This window comes from Pinus tabuliformis, chromosome 4_2, assembly GCF_031772625.1.
Source record: "Pinus tabuliformis cultivar Carrire ecotype Pingquan chromosome 4_2, CPIR1, whole genome shotgun sequence".
In the NCBI taxonomy this organism is placed as follows: Eukaryota; Viridiplantae; Streptophyta; class Pinopsida; order Pinales; family Pinaceae; genus Pinus; species Pinus tabuliformis.
The window spans coordinates 602,968,882-602,989,816 of NC_142304.1; the positions used below are offsets into that span (position 1 = coordinate 602,968,882).

Consider the following 20,935-nt stretch of genomic DNA (forward strand, 5'->3'; position numbering starts at 1 on the left):
CCATGTGAAAATTCCAAAAAAAAACGGAATCCTATTGCAGAAACTGGTATTATTTCTCTTAATTGTTAATTAATTTAACAATTTATCTGCTACGAAAAATATCGAAATAAACACACTGCAACCGTCACAAATAACTCTGTGGAAAAATAATGCGCTGGAAACTGAGAAATGCTAGCACACACATAAAATATGAGACAATTATTTTTGGACAAATGTCCCCAGAAAAACCCAACTTGGGAAAATCGGTGCAGCAGTGAGGGTTTTTATTATTATGCAGTAGTGAAAATATGAGTACAATCTGGATGCCTGAAACTGGCAATCCATAGCAAGAAAATCTGGGCAAAATTATTTAAGGGAATTTACCCTTCCTCCACAAGCAATCCCGACACAACTTGCCTACAGAAAACTCGGCCTCCTGAAGCTTTTGTGTCACCCTTTGTGTTGGACTGCGCAATCACTATGACGTCTAGCCTCTCACTGGTCTCTGATGAAGTTGTTCTGCCTTCTGCTGCTGAGAAATTCATCTCTCCGGCCCTCTGGATCCTTTGCCCGGCCTCTAGATCTGAGAACGATTTTCTCTCCAGCAAATCGAACTACCCTCTCGTAAGCTACTACGTAGACCTCTGCATTGCCTCACTAGGATAACTTGGCCCTCTTGCTATTGCCTCACTAGATCTAGAAAACTTCCTCTGGATCACTATCCCTGCCCCTCACTCATTACTTCGATCTTCTAAGGAAATTGAACTACTCAATTGTCTTCTCCATCACCACATCGATCTCTTCTTATAATCCACCAACGACCAAGATTAAAACTTAATCAATGGCTAGGGTCATCTCTGGATCGATCCGTGTGAGTTTCTAGATCATTCTCACCTTATCTCAATTAATATTGATTAATTAACCATATTCCCTAAGTTTAGACTTAGGAAATATTTAAAAATCGGTTAATAATCTAATTGAGACACTTCTAGGCAGAATTTCCATAAACACTTTATTGGTTTTGGAGATTTCATGTATTCTAGCCTCTCCACCAAATTTCTTGGCTAGAACACATCCGATGCTATAAAAACTAACAAAAAACCTTGTTCAACCTAGATGGTACTTTAGATGAAGTCGAAAAGGCCACTTTGAGGCTTCCAAAAACTAACACGTGCGTCATGTAGTATCATGATGGTTTCCAAGAGGGTCTCAAATATGCTAATGTCATGAAGTCTCTGGAATAATGCCTACCTTGGAACTGTGTCAAATGCTCTCCAAAAGTATCTTAAGCAATTGTAGACCTTTGAAAAAAAATGACAAGCCTCCTCAGTAATGGCTTGGAGGGTGAAGATGTGATCAATCATCTAGCAATTTAGGTGGAGATCTACTTTTCCTCTAGTCTTGAGGTGTCGGCTCTCTAATTCCTCAAAAAGCCACTAGTGTAAGACTATAGCATAGAGCTTGGATAATGTATGGACTAGCTGTGACACAAGACGAAGAGCAAGAGGCTCTGAAGGGAGAGCAGAATGTAGAGGCTTCCAGTTCAGGGAGTCAACTTTCAAGTAGGGAGTAGACCACTTCCACACATCCTTGGAGAGTAGGCCTTTGAAGAGATTTTGAAACTACATGGCACTGATTACTAACATCATTGAAGAGGCAGCAGACTAGGGGTTTGGAGGAAAGCCATGGTGAAGGATGATGCATGGGACATTGTGCCAAGACTGGAGAGGATTTCAGTTCTAAGTGGTTCTTCTAGAAGCACCTTCCTCATTAAGAGGGAGTGTAGATGTTTAAAGCTCAAGCAAATATTTCTACACAGATCTAAGTGTCTAGATGTGCAGAAGTGGTCTACTTGACCCTTAACCTTAGCAATTACTTTAATGATTAATGTAATTTTTTATAAGATAAAATGAGTTAATCTAATGAATTAAAAAGGTTATCCGTTATTTGCATTAATGAATTAGATGAATTTGATGTTGAGATCTAATCCCAACTATTAATGACTTTGGAGATTAGGGTTGTGGATTCAGCCAATTACACAAACTTATAAAAGGAAGGCTAGGCTAAGGGAGAAGACACATCTTGAGCGCAAGGCACAGTGAGATAGTGAGATCTTAGTGATTGGTCAAAGAAGGACTTTCATCCAAGTGTGCAGGGTTAAAGGAAGAGTGCAAGGGGCAGCAAGGGAAGGATCCAAATCAGCCAATAGACCAAAGGACAGGTCAAAGGTTCGATCAGCTGGATTGTTTCCAGGTTTATTGTTGTATTTGTGTTTTTCCTCAAAGGTCATTATCCCAAAAAGGGAGCCCTTATATGTTGTAAATTACCATTGTTAATGAAACAACAAATATTACAGGGAAAAAATATTGTGTGCCTGTGTATGAAATTGGTCTCTTTAATTTGCTACCATTGTTATCTTATTTAATGTGTTAAAATCTCAGCCGTGTTTTGTATTGAATAGATCTATATCTGCTAGGAAATAATTAGCCAAGTTGCCAGAATTGAAAATTAACAATAATTAAGGTGCCAAATAGTTAGATGCATTAGCTTACTCTGAATTTTTTTTCAAGTACTTCTAAGGAAGGGGAAATATCACTCCACTATATAGAACCTTCCATCTTTAATTTCATATTTCTTGAATATATTCTCATGTTAATGTATGATGTATTTTCCAAAAGAAAACTTAACCATGAGTCTCTTGTATTTTCCAAGTTAAGATGGAAACTTAAGATATAAGAAAAATAGAAGAAAAGCGAACTCTTACGCCATGCGTTGGGCTCCTCTGATCTTACACTCATATTCAATAGTGGTTGCCAAGATATGCTCATGTGGACATCTTTTAGAAGCCAACATTGTTTGCAAGAGTGCCTGCCAAAAAAGTCAACAAAATCAACTTTCCAGCAAAACCAGTGGCTTGTAATTTTATTTTATCAAAACGCTACCCAGTCGAGAAAAAACATTGTGTGAAATCAAACAAAATGGATTCTGCAAGTGACAAAAAAAAAAACATTTCATTGCAATTTTCCTGCAAAAAACAATACAATCAAATGTATACATAACAATTAACGTATTTTATGCATCCAGATATTAAAATAATGGCAGACTTTTGCAATCAATCTTTGTGCAAAGGTTGGAGTCCCAAACCCTAAAATAAAAAATCATCTCCATAATAAAAAAAAATTATGCAGCATAAAGACAAACCTACGATTAATTATCATACATATCCATTTATCGATGCATACAATAGTGTAAATATGACTAAATCTGTAGAATATCTCAAAACCAAACACTGTCCTTAACCATGGTCAAAGTAGGCATTGGAGGAATTATTCTAGATCACAAAGGTGGTAAACAAATATATGTTTATGCCCAAAACATAGGGTTAGAAATTTCAGTTGCGAAAGGTGGCTTACGGACTGCTAAAACGTTAAGCATAGAAGAATTAACAGTGGAAGGAAATTCAAAGAAAATAACTGACAACTTGAGAATCGAGACCCCCAACAGTGAAATAAAAAAATAAGCTAAAGAGACAAACTAAAGTAGAAACAGTAGAAAGAATAATAGACAGCATACACAGAATGTGAGAACAAAAGGCTAACAAGGTAACAAATAGGATAGACAATCTTTGCATTATGGTTGGTTAGGGAAAGAAATGCCTCCAAATCCTGTGGGCTAATATGTTGGAAGAAGGATATCATCATGAGTTACAAGCTCTGATAGAAATATAGGCTACTGGACCAGTGAATCAAGTGACAAAGGCAGATGAAACCCCACAAACGATAACACATGCTGTGAAAAGGCATAACAGTGAAGCAAGGCATGATTACACTACTAATGACAACTTACAGAGAAGTGCTACAACACCTTCCAACCAGGACAATGCACAGATGGTTGGTCAGGATATATTATGTCAGCAATGTGACATAAATGTCACAACCAATTGACCAATCATGATGATTAACAGGAAAGGAGATGGTTGGCAGCTAAAGAGGTGGGCAAGGGACAGGGATAACCATTCTTGGGAATCCTAGTGGCACAGTTTGATAGTAGGATGAATATATTAGATAAAACTCATGTTCATAGTGATCATATTTAATAGTTAGGAGCCTTGTATAAGGATAGATAACTGTATACTATATACTTAAGTTGATATGATGTAATGTTATTCTAAAATGAAGTATGCAATTAAGAAACCTTAGGAATTATAAGTCAGGGGTTGCATAATATAAATAATGTGGATTTCCGACAACTATGTATTATACTATTACGACCTTACATCATGATAAAATCATCAAAGCATTATTTTCTCTATTCTCTATAGATTGTTATCCACCATTGTATGCATAATTCTTTGATATGGTATTAGAGCTACAGAGGAGGTACTACAAGGAGTTATGGTGTAGGTGAAAATAACTTCAGGGGTTGTGCCACAAAGAAACAAGCAAACCCAATAGATAGGGCATACACTGGGAAAATCACAGCCAATGTTTAAAGATATAACATAAGGGAAGAGGTGAAAATTTAAATTTAATCTATCAAAGTTATTTTAAAGCTAGAATTGTCTTCAACTTTAAACTTAGCAAGAGAATAGAAAATTTTAGAAATTTTAGAGACTCATCATCAGAGACAGAGACAGATAGAGAGAGATAACCTAATAAGATAAGATAATTTTATTAATGTCCAATGAATTACCACAAAAGTAGGTCAATGGGACTGAAGAGTACAACCAGTATGGAACACACTGGTTGATCATTACACGTGCATCTTCATAGAGTTCTTACCAAATGTGGGATGGTTTGCAAGTGTTGCACTTGAGTGAAGGACACGTTTGTAAAAGGTCTTTAACTGCTTGTTGAAGGAATCAATGGTATGTTCTATGGTTTAGAGCATTACTTCAATTTCTTTATGAGCCCAATATCAATTTCAGTTTAGCAATCACATAAACATGTAAGTAAAATGCTGATAGAACATAAACATAAGCAGTGGAAGACAAACCAAGACAAGAGGACACAAGATGTGGCACCAGCCAGGGACAAACCCCAATGTGGGGAAACCCTTGATCAATTCTTCTTTCAGTCTTCAATAGTTCAGCAAGAGAGAGTATAATTTACAAATTTTGATAATTTATAACAGCAGCAAAAGAGCCCTAACCAGGAAGGTCAACGCTGGTCAACATGGTAGACTTGACCCTCAAAGATTCGGTCAGCTTCAGTCAACTTCGGCCTCCAAACAGAAATATGAAACAGCCCTCAAAACAGCCAAATTCAGCGGAGTCAAAGTCTGGTCAAACAGTCAACCTGCAGTCAGCCCTAACCACAATCAACGCTAGTCAAACAGAGGTCAAACAACCTCATATTTCGTGCCCAGAACTGTGGCCTGCCCAAACAGAAATTCCTCACACAAAACCGCAGTCAAAGATGGTCAACGCAGTCAAAACAGCCTCCTACAAATTCAATCAAACCTGATCAACGCTGAAACAGAAAAGTCCAGTCCTTTCCTTCACACGTGTGGGCAGAGACGCTGCCAAGAAATCCGTACCCAATCAGATGAGGAGAGAGAGATGTGTGTGAAGATGATGTTGAAGTTTCTAAGTCTACTAGTTAGAAACCCTCCATGCACTTTATCTTATTTATTCCTACCTACTTGTTTTGTTACTTAACAAGTTATTTACAAAGTAAATACTGAAAATAAACACTAGTGCATGCTCAACATATTACAGATCAGCAACTAAAAGAAACAAGAACAAACACATCATATGACACCATTATTTTTGGACTAATGTCCCCGGAAAAACCCAATGCAGGAAAACCGATGCAACTATATGAGGGTTTTCTTATTAAGCAATATCAGAGTACAATCTAGGTGCCAAAACTGGCCCACCCAACAGAGAATTTCCTTAGCAATAATACCTCTCCACTTCAAACAAATCTATTGCCTGAAACCCTGGATAACCCTTCCAGCAACTACTCAGCACCAATCTGCCCCAGAAACCCCAATGTTTGCCCAATCTGGACTACGTCAGCCTCTGCTAGCCCAGCGCTAGCCCTGCTTCAGCCTATCTGGGCCTGCGTCAACTCTCCGAGCCTCTGCGCCAGCTACATTGGCCACTCTGGTGCTCTGCGCAGCACTCAGTTGCCTCTGTGTGGCCCTGCGTGAGCACTGGCTGCTCATGCGTCTCTCTCTCTGGCTGCTTTGCTGCTATCCCGACACTATCTCTACCTCTCTATCTCTATGTACTCCATGCCCCTCAGTTGCTCTCTCGGTCACTGATTCTGTCTCTCTTAGCAAACCCCAGTCTAGAGAATAGAATGACTGATCACTCTGGTGTCTTCTCCAAGTGACCCTCAAGCCTCCTCTTATACCTTTCCTGTTGACATCTCAACGGCCGAGATTAAGTCCCTAATCAACGGCTAAGATTAGATCTGGCTTGATCCATGTCTTTTGGACCATTCTAACATAGATTCATATTAATACACATTAATATTTTATTTTCCCTAAGTTTAGATTTAGGGACTCCATTAAAATATGAATTATTTTAATATCTCCTGATCTGTTTAGAATCTACCCAAACCCTTATTGGGTATTGGAGATCTCATCTGCCCCAACCTCTCCACCAAATTTAGTGGCTAGAGCACATCCGATGCTACCCCAAATCAACACTCCCTCTTAGCGAGGACTGTGCTCTAGCAATATTCCTCACTGAGTATTACTCTGATCATCCGGCATCGGTACCTGTGCTGATGTTAGGCCTTCCTGCCCAACATCCTCTGCACTGTTGCCTCCTGTACTGCTACCCATGGTTCTGCCACTGCCACTGTTGCATCTGTACGACAACTCCCTCTGCATCCGTGCTGCTACTGGTCCTTTCTCCCAGCACTGCACCTCCTCTCATCATGTTGCATCGCGCTGCCCACTACTGCACTGCAACTCAGTTACTGAGAAGTAAGTAATTGATATCCCAAACTACTGAATTGTAACTCAGTTACTGAGAAATAAGTAATTAATATCCCAAACTGACCTCCTTGTTCGGCTTCCACTACTGCACTGCAACTCAGTTACTGAGAAGTAAGTAATTGATATCCCAAACTGACCTCCTTGTTGGGCTAGAAACATCCACTGATGCTGAAGCTCCCTCTGCCGCTGACAAGTACTCCCTCTCTGACCTCTGCACCACTGCAACAACTCCCTGCATCTCGCATCGTTGCACACCTCTCAGTGCCATCCTGCACTGGTGCAACATTCCTGTGCCTTTGGCACTACTACAGCCTGCTAGCCTTGCGCTGTCTCAGGACTCCTGCACTGTAGCTCTCTCTGTCGCTCCATCTACATCCGCCTCTACCCACATCAGCCAGTCCTGCTACTCCTCATCGAGGCTCCCGTGGTATAATCCAAGAGGCTGGGTACCTTGAGGATCCTGCCCCTCTTCGCCTGTAGTCTGCCTAACTACAGCTCAATGTCTCCCCACTTCCGCTCATGTGGCGTGTGTGCACTCATGGCACAGTCATCGTCTGTCAAAACTTCCTTTTCTGCCCATGCTAGCATTGCCTTAGTCTCAGAAGACTCTCCCTTACTCTTCTTCCTTGGACACTGGGTCGCATAATGACCTAGCTTCCCACAGTGGAAGCACTTGATCTCGGAGAGATCTTTCTTCTTCCGCTTCTCCTGCTTTCCCTCAGATGTTAAGGCCACATCTTCCTCCTCCTGCTTGACTTTGATCCCCTTGCTGCTGCTACCCGTCTTCGACTGTCGTCTGATCTCTTCCTAGCGAAGAACTGCCCACATCCCGTCCCAAGGTGGGAGAGTCCCTCTGCCTAGTATACTCTGGACAAATACCTCCCAGTCATCTGAGACAGCATTCAAAGTTGTCCTCACCATTAGCTCCTGACCTGGTGTCGCCCCTATAGCAGTCAACTGGTCTCGAATCCCATTCAGTCCTCTGAGGAAGGTGTCAATCGATTGTCCCTTCTTCATCTGATACAACCTCATCTGATTCTCAAGCAGCATTCTTCTCTACACAAAAGTATGCTAGTACAGCTTCTTGAGAGCCTCCCACATCTCAAATGTCGTTTCCCTCTCGGCTATATGTGGTACCACATGATCCTTGACCTCATTAAGGATAATGAACTTGGCCCTTGCCATCGCTTCCTCGTACCTGTCATTATCACTGGGGTCGACTGGGACAGCTATTACCTTTAAGGCGAAGTTCTTGACACAATTCCTGTCAACCACAGATAAGATTTTGGCCTTCCAGACTACGAAGTTCGATGCTCTGTCCAGTCTATCCTGGTCTCTTACCCCGTGTAGTGCCATGATGCTCCTCTACTTCCCTCCTAGAAGTTCTCTGTTCGACTCCTCTGAGTCTCTACTTCCCGTCTGGAAGTTCACTTCTGGACTCCCTCTGAGTCCTAATTTCCCTCCTAGAAATCCTTTTACCGCTTGTCGAGATGCCCCCTACTTTGATCGTCTTGTGCAACTGCACTGCTGATCCAGATTCCTTGGCTAGAAACCCTCAGTAAAAACTCCTTTGGCCCTTCTCTGTCAGGTACTATTCTGAGTACCTCACCAACTCCACTCTGCAAAATTCCTGCAGCCTTCTAGACCCCAGCAACTGCCTCTCTGTGAACTGCGCCAGCCCCTCTTTGCCTCACGTTGGCCCTACGTCACGCAGGATGGGTTTGTGTCAGCCCTTGGATGCACTGTGTTAGCCCTTTGGCCCTCTGCGTCAGCAACGCTGGCCTCTCTGAGGCTCTGCGTAGTTCCCGGTTCCTGCTTCGTGGCTCTGGCTGGCTCTGTGTCACACTTCCTTGGCTTCTACGTTGCTAGAAACAGCCTCTGTCACCTCGGAACACTTGTTTTCTGTTGTTATTGCTCTGCTCGGCTAATGTCTTTTAGTCCTCCTGTGATCTGCAATCACGCTTTGATACCATGTTAAAGTTTCTAAGTCTACTAGTTAGAAACCCTCCATGCACTTTATCTAATTTATTCCTGCCTACTTGTTTTGTTACTTAACAAGTTATTTACAAGGTAAATACTGAAAATAAACACTAGTGCATGCTCAACATATTACAGATCAACAACTAAAAAAAACAAGAACAAACACAACATATGACACCATTATTTTTGGACTAATGTCCCCGGAAAAAACCTAATGCGGGAAAACCGGTGCAGCTATCTGAGGGTTTTCTTATTAAGCAATATCAGAGTACAATCTTGGTGCTGAAACTGGCCCACCCAACAGAGAATTTCCTTAGCAGTAATACCTCTCCGTTTCAGTCAAATCTACTGGCTGAAACCCCGGATAATCATTCCGGCAGCCACTCAGCACCAATCTGCCCCTAAAACCCCAACGTCTGCCCAATCTGGATTGCGTCAGCCTCTCCTATCCCAACGTTGGCCCTGCGTCAGCCCTCTGAGCCTCTACGCCAGCTACGTTGGCCCCTCTGGTGCTCTGCGCAGCACTTAGCTGCCTCTGCGTGGCCCTGCGTGAGCACTGGCTGCTCCTGCGTCTCTCTCTCGCTACTCTGTTGTTATCCCCGCACTATCTCTGCCTCTATGTCTCTTTGTACTCAATGCCCCTCAGCTGCTCTCCCGATCACTGATTCTCTCTCTTAGCAAACCCCACTCTAGAGAATAGAATGACTAATCACTCTGGTGTATTCTCCAAGTGACCCTCAAGCCTCGTCTTATATTTTTCCAGTTGAAATCTCAAAGGCTGAGATTAAGTCCCTAACCAATGGCTAAGATTAGATCTGGATTGATCCATGTCTTTTGAACCATTCTAACATAGATTCATATTAATACACATTGATATTTAATTTTCCCTAAGTTCAGACTTAGGGACTCCATTAAAATATTAATTATTTTAATATCTCTTGATCTGTTTAGAATCTGCCCAAACCCTTTCTGGGTATTGGAGATCTCATGTGCCCCAACCTCTCCACCAAATTTCATGGCTAGACCACATCCGATGGAGAGAGGAATCCAAAAAAAAATCAATTTCAGTTTAGCAATCATATAAACATGTAAGTAAAATGTTGATAGAACATAAACATAAACAGTAGAAGACAAGCCAAGACAATGACACAAGATGTGGCACCAACCAGGGACAAACCCCAATGTGGGGAAACCCTTGATCAATTCTTCTTTTAGTCTTCAATAGTTCAGTAAGAGAGATAGTACAATTTACAAATTTTGATCATTTATAACAACAGCGAAAGAGCCCTAACCAGGAAAGTCAACGCTAGTCAACAGGGCAGACTTGACCCTCAAAGATTCGGTCAACTTTAGTCAACTTCGGCCTCCAAAAAGAAAGATGCAACAGCCCTCAAAACAGTCAAATTCAGCCGAGTCAAAGTCTGGTCAAACAGTCAACCTGCGGTCAGCGCTAACCATAGTCAACATTGGTCAAACAGAGGTCAAACAACCTCATACTTCATGCCCAGAACTGCGGCCTACCCAAACAGAGATTCCTCACACAAAACCGCAGTCAAAGATGGTCAATGCAGTGAAAACAGCCTCCTACAAATTTGGTCAAACCTGATCAACGTTGAAACAAAAAAGTTCAGTCCTTTCCTTCACACATGTGGAGAGAGAAGCTGCCCAGAAATCCGTACCCAATCAGATGAGAGGAGAGAGATGTGTGTGAAGATGAGTGTGTCCAAATGAGGAGGAGGAATATAAAAAAAATATCAGTTGTCATAAATATGATGACCCATGTGTAGTTTGGACCTAGTTGCCAATTTTAACGCTCCCTCTCAACTAGGGAGAACTCCACCTGTTAATCCATCTGCCAATCTGTACTGTCTTTGCCATCAATGCACTGCTCTGCACTGCACTACTCTACTCTGCTGAACTATGAAGAAAAAGAAGTGATCGAGAATGTATCATACATTCTCTATTGACCCGAAGTCGGTCCCAATCAAAAGAAAGTGTCTCATACCACTCTTACTAACTTGAAGTCAGTTTCAAAAAGAGAATGTCTCATACCACTCTTACTGACCCGAAGTTAGTTCCCATTGATCCCAGATTAATATCGGACATCTTAGCATAGGGAGTATGGTAGTACACGATGCGTCCATCGGTAGTACTATGGTCCCTATCCTCATTTCCCTACTCATTGGCCAGATGAGAGGTACTTCGCATGAGTCCCAAATTGCATGTGTAGGATGTCTCGGCAGCAGAATGATGAACCACTCTTCCTGCTCAAGTGTTACCAAGGGGTATCACAGGGGAAGGATGAACCACTTACCCTGTACACAGAAAACCACTAGGGGAAGGCTGAACCACTCACCCTATGGTTGCTCATCGCTCCAAGAAGTACCCCAAGGCCCCCAGAGCTCCCAGAGCTCAATGTCCATCTCATACAGGACCCTCATAAGAGGGTCTCTCCACGACTCCAAGTCGTTCTTGGAAGGCCAAGAATTTGACCTTCCCCAAGGGCTTTGTCAGAATATCGGCGACCTACTCATCAATTCAAATGCAATGGAGCCTTATTGCTCCTCATTGTACCATATCCTGAATAAAGGTACTCGATACTATATGCTTGGAGCGATCATGAAACACAGGATTCACTGATAATCGGATCCCACTCTGGTTGTCGGAGAGGATCACGGTGGTATCCATCACATGTCCAAACAGGTCACTGAAGAGCTTCCTCAACCAGACAGCTTCACAGGAGGCCATACTAGCAACTATGTATTCGGCCTCGACAGTGCTCAAGGCAACCGATTTATGCTTCCTGCTCATCCAAGATATCGAAGCAGAACCCAAAGAAAAACAGCACCCAGAAGTGCTCTTGCGATCCACCACACTGTCAGCCCAATCAGCATCAAAATAACCATGCAGCCTCACATTTTCGACAGTGTATCTTAGTCCATGAGTGATTGTTCCCCAAAGATATCTCCAAAGATTCTTGGCGGCAATCCAGTGTATATGATGAGGTTCAACCATGTATTGCATGAATGTGTTAACTAAAAAAAAAAGGGTCCAGACTGAAAGGGAGAAGGGGTTGGCTTACAGTCTTCCATTTGAAAGTGGCGTAGAAGATCACAGGCATACTTGGACTGGGAAAGAGAAATGCCCTCCTTGGATTGCAAGACTTGAAATACCTTCCTTAGGGCATCATCCTACTAGGCCAGCGCAATCCATAGTGTATCTCCTTCTCCAAAAACCCAAGACGTGGAGAGGAGATCACTTGAAGAGAGTTTCCAAATGACTTCAAATCCTCTTCTATTTATACTAACATGTAGATGATGAATAGACACATCTATTGGGCTTCTAAGCCTAGTCAAGTTGATGGTCAACTTGATGATACTTCCATAATCAAAATAAATTCATATCTCCATAAATACTTATCGGAATTGGACAATCTTTAGATCAATCCTACACCTCTCGATGAGAGGGATCCAATAAAAATATCAGCTGCCATAAATAAGCTGACCCACATGGAGTTTGGCCCTAGTTACCAATTTTAACACTCCCTCTCAACTAGGGAGAACTCCATCCGTTGATCCATATGTCCGACTATACTATCTCTGCCATTAGTGCCCTACACTACTCTACCCAGCTCTACTCAGCTCTGCTGGCTCTGTTCTGCTCTGCTCAGCTCTGCTGGCTCTGCTCTGCTCTACTCAACTCTGTTGGCTCTGCTCTGCTCTGCTCAGCTTTGCTGGCTCTGCTCAGCCCTGCTGCCTCTGCTCTGCTCAACTTAGCTCTGCTGAACAATGAAGAAGAAGAATTGATCGAGAATGTCTCATACCATTCTCCACTGACCCAAAGTCAGTCTTAGAGTGCGTACCACTGGTCCCAGACCAGTCTCAACCGACCTAAAGTCAGCGTCATAGTGGGTACCACTACTACCACTAGTCCCAGAACAATCCTCCACTGACCCGAAGTCAGTCTCAGAGTATGTACCACTGGTCCCAGACCAATCTCAACTGACCCGAAGTCAGCGTCATAGTAGGTACAACTCCTACCACTGGTCCCAGACCAGTCCTCCACTGACCCGAAGTCAGTCTCAGAGTATGTACCACTAGTCCCAGACCAGTCTCAACCGACCCGAAGTCAGCGTCATAGTAGGTACAACTCCTACCACTGGTCCCAGACCAGTATCATTGATCTCAGATCAATGAAGGTCATCCTAGCATACAGAGTAGGGTAGATATAGCGATGCGTCCATCGGTACTACTATGGTCCCTATCCTCATTTCCTTGCTCATTGATCAGATGAGAGGTACTTCCCATGAGTCTCAGACTGCATGGGTAGGATCAATGTTGCACGAAGCGGGAGCGAAGCGGAAGCGTTTTTTGGAAGCAGGGACGCCGAAGCGTCATTTTCCAAAAATCTAGGAAGCGAAGCGTCCGCAGAAGCGTCTGCTATATATATATATATATATATATATATTTTATATTTTTTTGCATTTATACTCAAAACAAACATCCCAAATACCAAATTAATTGTAGAAGACATGAAAACATGCATATTTTTGCATAAATCAAGATAGATATGGCATCCATGATTCCATTGTAGTTACTAGTATGTACAACAATCATCTATATTCTAGCTATTACAAACATACATCAAATTTTTAAGCATATTATAAAACATAAAACATTTAAGCATATTATAAAACATAAAACATAGAGCATATTATGATTTATCTAGCAAGTGAGCAACTGTCAACATTTGTCATGTCCAAAATTCAAATAATAATGTTTACAAAATATGTCACTTGGTCACCGCCAAGCCAAAAAGGTTCAAAATTCAAATTCACAAGTCTACAAGTCTAATGAGTAATCTATGACAAAAAGTAGTAGATTGTGAATATATCTACTAATCTCTCCTCCTTCCACCACGAATAGAACGTGGTGGCGGGCCTCCACGTGGTGGCAATGAAGAAGATGGTGCCTGTGGAAGTCGTGGCACTGACACTGATGAAGAAGAACCCCCTGCTGTTGGTGTTGAACCATGGAACCTAGGAACCAAGGGACCAGATGGGGGTGGGGGTGGTGGCATATCAACACGGTCATCATCATCCTAGAATCGCTCAAAAAATTCATGCAAAAAAAAAACACTAGTTAACAAAAAAATTAAAAACATGAATTAGAGAAATGCTTTATAAGGGAAAATTGGAAAATTCATACCACAATGGACATACCTGGATAAGAGCATCCTCTAATTGCTCTAGTCGCAACACTCCATCCTCCAAATTGGGCTCCTCTGGATTCTTGTCCCAAATCAACAAGTCTTTATTAGACTTTGCATCTTCACAGTAATGGGACAACAATCGCAAGTTGTAATGAACATAAACCAAGCTCTCTGCCCGGTCTAAATTCAACCTGTTCCTTTTAACACTATGGATGAAAGAATAAGAGCTCCAACACCTCTCTGCAGAAGAAGTGTTTACCACCTGTGATAGCACCCGCAATGCCAAACTCTGTAGAAGTGGAGTACCCCCTCCATGCATGTTCCACCACTCAAGAGCAGAAAAAGTCTCTCGATCTTTAATTGCATGCATGCTCCCAAATGGACCAGTGTTGAGCGTATAGTTGCTCACCTGTCTCCGTACCAATGCAGCCTCCTCCTCATCAGGGATTAATTTACTCAATGCAGCCATATATTTTTGGTGAACCTCTTGATCTTGGTGTGGTTTTCTCCTGCTTCCCCCCCCAGGTGCTGGTGTTGAAAGCCATGATGGATGATAGTATTTAGGTGTCAAAACATATGCTAATGCATGCAATGGAACATTTAGCATTTCCCATCAGTTTTGCACCTCTACACAAATATAATTGTACAAGTTGATATCTCTAGGCTCAACAATGTCTTTAATCTGCCCCAACATGCTATCCATTTGCTCATACACCTCCCCAATTACTGGTCGATCTGAATCTGCAAACTTGATCATGTAATAAATTGGTTTGGTGAATTGCAAAACATATTTAACCTGTCCCCAAAAGTAACTGTCAAGAACAGTGTCCTCGACTGCATTAGCACCATCTATGTCAGTGTTAATTTCATCCCATGTTTCAGCACACACCAAATTAGTTAAAGCTTGTCTCACCTTCACTAGCCGCCTAAAGGTGAGGTAATAACTAGCAAATCTTGTCTTTGCAATTTTAAGCAATTGCAACTTGGAGTAAGTGCCATAGAAGTAGTTTACCCTTATATGCCCTATGATGAATTTAATGTGCTGCTTCCCTCTCCTGTAAACCTCAGCAATCCACCCACATTCTTTGTGTTTCACAATATCATGCATCAAAAGGTTCAATGTGTGAACCAGGCACCCAGACCAAAAGACGTGTGGATGAGTACGCTCAATAATTTTTCCTGCTGCCTTACAATTTGCTGCATTATCTGTGATCACTTGAACCACATTATTCGGACCAACATCTTTGATTGATTTCAATAGGAGATCTGCAATGTTTTGCGCAGATGCAGTGATGGAGGAGGAGTCATGACATGCAATAAATACTGCACCACTAGAAGAAACACCAAGAACATTTATCAAATGTTGGTTTCTAATATTTGTCCACCCATCTGATACAATGGATACCCCAGAATCTACCCACTCATTTGTAAAACGTGTCAAAGCTCTTTGAACCTTAGCTTTTTCTCTTTCTAATAACACTGTTCTAGCTTTCTCATAGTTGGGGGCCTTGTATCCTTTTGGGGCTTCATTGATGGCCTTTACCATTTCATGCCAATAGGGAGAGCGAAGCACATTGAATGGTACACCGCAAGCACAAAGAAAACGGACTATCTTTCCATCCACATCATCCCTCCCAGCAACATTAAGGAAATCCCCTATTGTTCTTCTACCTCCAGAGCTTGCAGAAGTACCATGAGGAGATGAGCAACTACCAAATTTAGAGGTTGCACTTGATTCAGAATGAGTTTTTTGTTTCTTGTTTTTTTGTTGTGCAGCCATCTCTATTTGGATGTATTTTCTTCTTTCTTCAGTTGAAATGTTTGGGCAAATTTGTACCCCCACAGAACCCTTTTTTTCATCACTATCCAGCACCCCACAAAGATGCCTCCTCAGACGGGTATATGAACCACAATATGGTTTTCCTCCATGACAACCATGAGGGCACACAAATTTGTAAGATCCACCACCCTTTCCCCCATCAAGTTTGGTCACATAGTTCCACAAGGGTGTTGATGTAGCTTTCCCATCTTGTGTTTCAGTGTCCCCTTCAAGTTCATCCCCTTCCTCTTCAAACCCTTCCTCCTCATCATACATTGGGTCACTACTATTAGGACCATCACCAATGTCCTCTTCTGTTTCTTCCCTTCTATTCCTCACCCTTGCCATCATTAAAACCAAGAGTGGAATGATACATAGAAGCCAAAAGAACACCATCTTGGAATATGGATATAGGTGGTGGACAACGGCAACCTGTAAATAAAGGAGCAAGTAGAAACAATGGGAAAGAGTAGGAGAGGGAGGAGAAAAATACAAAAAAAAATTCAAAAAAACAAGGGAGTTTGGGGTTTGAACTTACCTCTTTAGCTCTTGTAGATGAAGTCCTCCAAGCTCTTGCTCCAAGCTCCTCCTCCTTCTCCTAGCTCCTCCTTCTTCACTCCTCCAAGCTCTCCTCTCTTCTCCTCTCCTTTCCTCTCTTCTCTTCTCTTCTCCAACTCTCATAAACTCAAAGTGAGAAAATGAGGAATGAATGGGGGCTTTATTCTTTTCATTCCTCACCTTAACCTCACTCTAACCTCACCCTAACCCACCCCCTTAAGGTTGAGTGAACATAACTTAAAAAAAAAATTAAAAAAAATGTGTTTTTCTCCCTTGGGCGCGCCCCTTTCCGCCGAAGCGTACGGAAGCGTGCGTGAAGCGCACGCTTCCTGCTCCGAAGCGCCACGCTTCGGCGGCCCGAAGCGCCGTACGAAGCGCGCTTCGGAGCCGGCGCTTCGGAAATTCCAGGAAGCGCTAAAAATTTCACGAAGCGCGCTTCCAAAATTCCGAAGCGTGCTTCGTACGGCGCTTCCGTACGGGGCACGCTTCGGAGCTTCGATCCGGGGGGGGCCGCTTTGTGCAACACTGGGTAGGATGCCTCGATAAGAGAAGTTAATCAATCTTGTCCTCACAGGAGAACTAATCATCCCGCTACACAATCGTCATGGAGAACACATCATCCAGACCTCACAGGAGAACTAATCATCCTGCTACATAGGAGAGCGAATCATTTTGTCCCACAAGAGAGCGAATCATCTTGTTCACAGGAGAGCGAATCATCCCGTCCCACAAGAGAGCAAATCATCTTGTCCCAGTGTGCACCACCAGGGGAGGGTGAATCACCCTGTGGTCGTATGTTGCTCCAGTAAGAACCGCAAGCCCCCAAAGCTCCCAGAGCTCAATGTATGCAACATGCAGGATCCTTTTAGAAGGATCTCTCGACGACTCCAAGTCGTTTAGGAAAATCACAAATTTGATCTTTCCCCTGGGCTCTGACAAAGTGTAGCGACCTGTACATCATCTCAGTGCGATGGAGCCTCCTTGCTCATCGACTTACCATATCCTAGATAAGGCAGTATATGATTTCTATCTGCTGGAGCAATCATTGAATACGGGATTCCTCAATAATCGAATCCCACCTCTGGTTGTCACAGAAAATCACAGTGGTATTCATCATGTGTACTCACTGAAGAGTTTCCACAATCAGGCAACTTCATACGAGGTCATATTCGTAGTTATGTATCTGGTCTTTGCAGTACTTATAACAGTTGACTTTTGCTTCCTACTCATCCATGATATCGAAGCAGAATCCAAAGAGAACCAACACTGAAAAGTGCTCTACTGATCCTCCACACTACCTGCCAGTCAGCATTCAAATAATCATGCAGTTTTCATATTTCCGGCAGTGTATCTCAATCCATGAGATATTGTGCCCTGAAGATATCTCAGAAGATTCTTGGCATCAATCCAGTGAGGCTCAACCAAATATGAGCTCACCATGCTAACGGCAAAACATATGTCTAGAATCCAACTCCCTCTTACTTCTGCAAATGAGAGGGTCTGCACCTATTAGAAATAGTTTGTCCACATAAGGTGCCCATATGAGAGGTTTATCATCCACAACGTTCGGGTAATGGTTTGGATTGGTTTCACTCCTAGTGAATCTCAGCTTCATCAAATAGCTATCAATCCTCTCATACTATGCCTGGGGTGTTTTGCTTCAAGCCATAGAGGGCTTTCTTCCACCTGTATGCATGAAATTCCCTGTTCATGAATCTCAAACTCCACGGGTTGTTCCAAACCTGTGGACCTGCTACATGAGGGGAATGGTCCCCCTGTAAGATTTTCCTTCGGTACATCTCAGACATGTACCTTCATGCTCTTTTTGAATTCAGGCATCCCGGTCGTGTTCCAAACCTGTGGACCTGCTACATGAGGGGAATGGTCCCCCTGTAAGATTTTCCTTCGGTACATCTCAGACATGTACCTTCATGCTCTTTTTGAATTCAGGCATCCCGGTCACCACCTGACTCACAGACCTCCGGTGCTGAGTCAATCGACATGGTCCCCAGTGGACTTGATACAACCCTGAAATCTAAAACATCTTTGAAAAAAATCTATTTTTAAACACGTACCTTTACATCGATGAGTGCCACCCTTAAACCTTTGACTTCCATTTCCGAGATGGACACCAGGTTCTTCTTGCGATCAGGTACTTAAAAGAGATTCTAGGGTTCCTTGCTTTCTTTGAAGAGTTGACCATTTCCTTGATGACCTACATTCCTTATCATTCCTCTGATCATTGAAGATGTCCCTGGAATGATTATTATCTTCATCAAGATATGTGTCCCTGTCCTACGGACACTCCTTCGCATGATGGCCTAACTTATTGCAACCAAGGCATCTGCCTTTCCTTCAACCCTTAGATCTTAACTTCCCAATGAAGTGATCTCTACATGGGCCATCAGAAACTTCCGCTACGCCATTCTCATAATATGCTCTACTTCGACTTCACCCTTTATGAACTTAGAAGAGAGATGTGGAACCCATTGATCCTTGTCCCTATTGTCTTTGGTGATTGCTCTTTCACTCTTGCTTGGGCATTGTCTTCACCTCAGCTCTGATACCATGTTAATTTTAGGTATGTTCTATGCTAGAGCAATTTATTTAAATTTTCACAGTTAACAATCACATCAGCATTAAAGTAAACTGCAAATAGAACATAAATATAAATCGTAGAAGACAAGCCAAGACAAGAGGACACAAGTTGGGGCGCTAGTCAGGGACAAACCCCACAATCTGGGGAAACCCTTGATCAATTATTCTTTTATGTTCTTCAAAGTTAAGCTGAGAAAGTGAGAGAGATAGTACATTTACAACAGAAGTCAACACTTCGACTTTTCTAAATCAAATATGTGCATAGATCATTTCCTATAACGATGAGATCAGTTGAAGACATTCCGCTTCAACTGATTCTCCAAGGTGACGGCTTCACCTATCGTAGTGATGCCTCTCGTTCATTTGCTGCACATTACCGTGTGACTCCTTGTTGTATTGTCACATGTGTTGAACCTTGATGACTGCGCTGCTCTCATCTTCATGCTGCATCTTCCATAGTCTTATTCATCATCAAGCTGCCCATGCTCATGATCTCATTCATCATGATGCTGCCCATGCTAATATTTATCATCAGGCTGCCTAGATCATGATAATGTTGCTGAAGGATTTCATAGATCCTCTTTGCCCCAGCAATACGTTGACTGTGGCTCTCAACAACTTCATGCCTTTACTGTGGCTCCATGCATTGTTCATGCTGCGGCTTCATGCATTGACAGTGGCCTTATGTTGTATTCTCCATGTGTATATCATGTATAGAGTCTCCATGCTGTGCTTATACCATGGTGCAGATATCAGTCACCTTTGACAACGGATTAGGGTTTATGTTTGCGCGTATATCATGTATAGTATCCATGCTGTGCGTATACCATGATGCGTATATCAGTCTCTGCGTATACATAACAGCGTATATGTTAATGCCATGACTGCGTTATTACTGCGTATGCATAACAGTGTTGAGTTTCCATTACTGCGGCTCTTGCTTGTGGTTCATATATAACTGCGGCTCCTTCATCATGCTACGTTGCTTTTGACTGCGTATGGTCATGTCAGCGATGAGGTGTTGTGCGTATATATATATGTGTGTGTGTGTGTGTGTTTATGTTACAGCGTATCCCATTACATCACATGAATGTCTCCATGTCTGCGTTCCTCATCATGTACAGCGTGTAATCCAAGAACTGTGTAAGGAGTCTTCAACGCTCTGATCTATGCTGCCAGATCCATTCTACACAGAGCCTTGTATACGCTGCCAGATCCGAGAACATTATAGGATGCCGAGAATGTCTCAACATGACTACACCTAAAATCATGGTGCAGTCAATACCCTACAGCGGTTTTCTCTACGGCTACCCTTTTATGACTGCGGCTAGGTCTCCATGAACAACGTATTATATTTCTTCATGAACAGCGTATTGTAGCTACTTCTATCCCTGCGGCTTCATATACCTGCTTCTTAATTCGTAGATGAATACTTCTACATTGCCTACGGATTTATCACTGTGTTCTCCATTAGGGCATCATCATACTAGGCCAGCGCAATCCATAGTGTATCTCCTTCTCCAAAAACCCAAGACGTGGAGAGGAGATCACTTGAAGAGAGTTGCCAAATGACTTCAAATCCTCTTCTATTTATACTAACATGTAAATGATGAATAGACACGTCTATTGGGCTTCTGAGCCTACTCAAGTTGTTGGTTAGCTTGATGATACTTCCATAATCAAAATAAATTCATATCTCCATAAATACTTATCGGAATTGGATGGTCTTTAGATCAATCCTACACCTCTCGATGAGAGGGATCCAATAAAAATATCAGCTGCCATAAATAAGCTGACCCACATGGAGTTTGGCCCTAGTTGCCAATTTTAACAACA

The 20,935-nt window shown here is 42.5% G+C and overlaps 2 protein-coding genes across 5 annotated transcripts in view; both read right to left on the reverse strand.

The window, feature by feature from the left end:
• LOC149170728 (Metallopeptidase M24 family protein) overlaps positions 1-20,935 on the reverse strand; it is a 446,763-nt gene that overhangs the window by 177,657 nt on the left and 248,171 nt on the right. For all 4 annotated transcript variants that reach the window (XR_016259003.1, XM_089424001.1, XM_089424000.1 and 1 more), the window contains one exon: positions 2,744-2,847. Coding sequence is in view for 3 of the 4 variants with exons in the window: in XM_089424001.1 (XP_089280127.1) it covers positions 2,744-2,847 (104 nt within the window). In the remaining variant the exon portion in view is untranslated. The remainder of the gene's footprint in view (positions 1-2,743; positions 2,848-20,935) is intronic.
• LOC149170730 (uncharacterized) lies at positions 13,581-14,941 on the reverse strand. Its single transcript, XM_089427343.1, has 2 exons — positions 14,135-14,941; positions 13,581-14,013 (listed from the first exon to the last, which is right to left on the reverse strand). Exons 1-2 carry the CDS (start codon positions 14,729-14,731, stop codon positions 13,810-13,812), a joined length of 801 nt encoding a protein of 266 aa, XP_089283469.1. The 5' UTR covers positions 14,732-14,941; the 3' UTR covers positions 13,581-13,809.

Coding starts and splice junctions, on each gene's coding strand:
- LOC149170730 (XM_089427343.1), bottom strand. CDS start 14,731: ATGCTAAATGTTCCATTGCATGCATTAGCATATGTTTTGACACCTAAA. Junction 14,014..14,134: donor TAGAGGATGCTCTTATCCAG/GTATGTCCATTG, acceptor GAGCGATTCTAG/GATGATGATGACCGTGTTGA.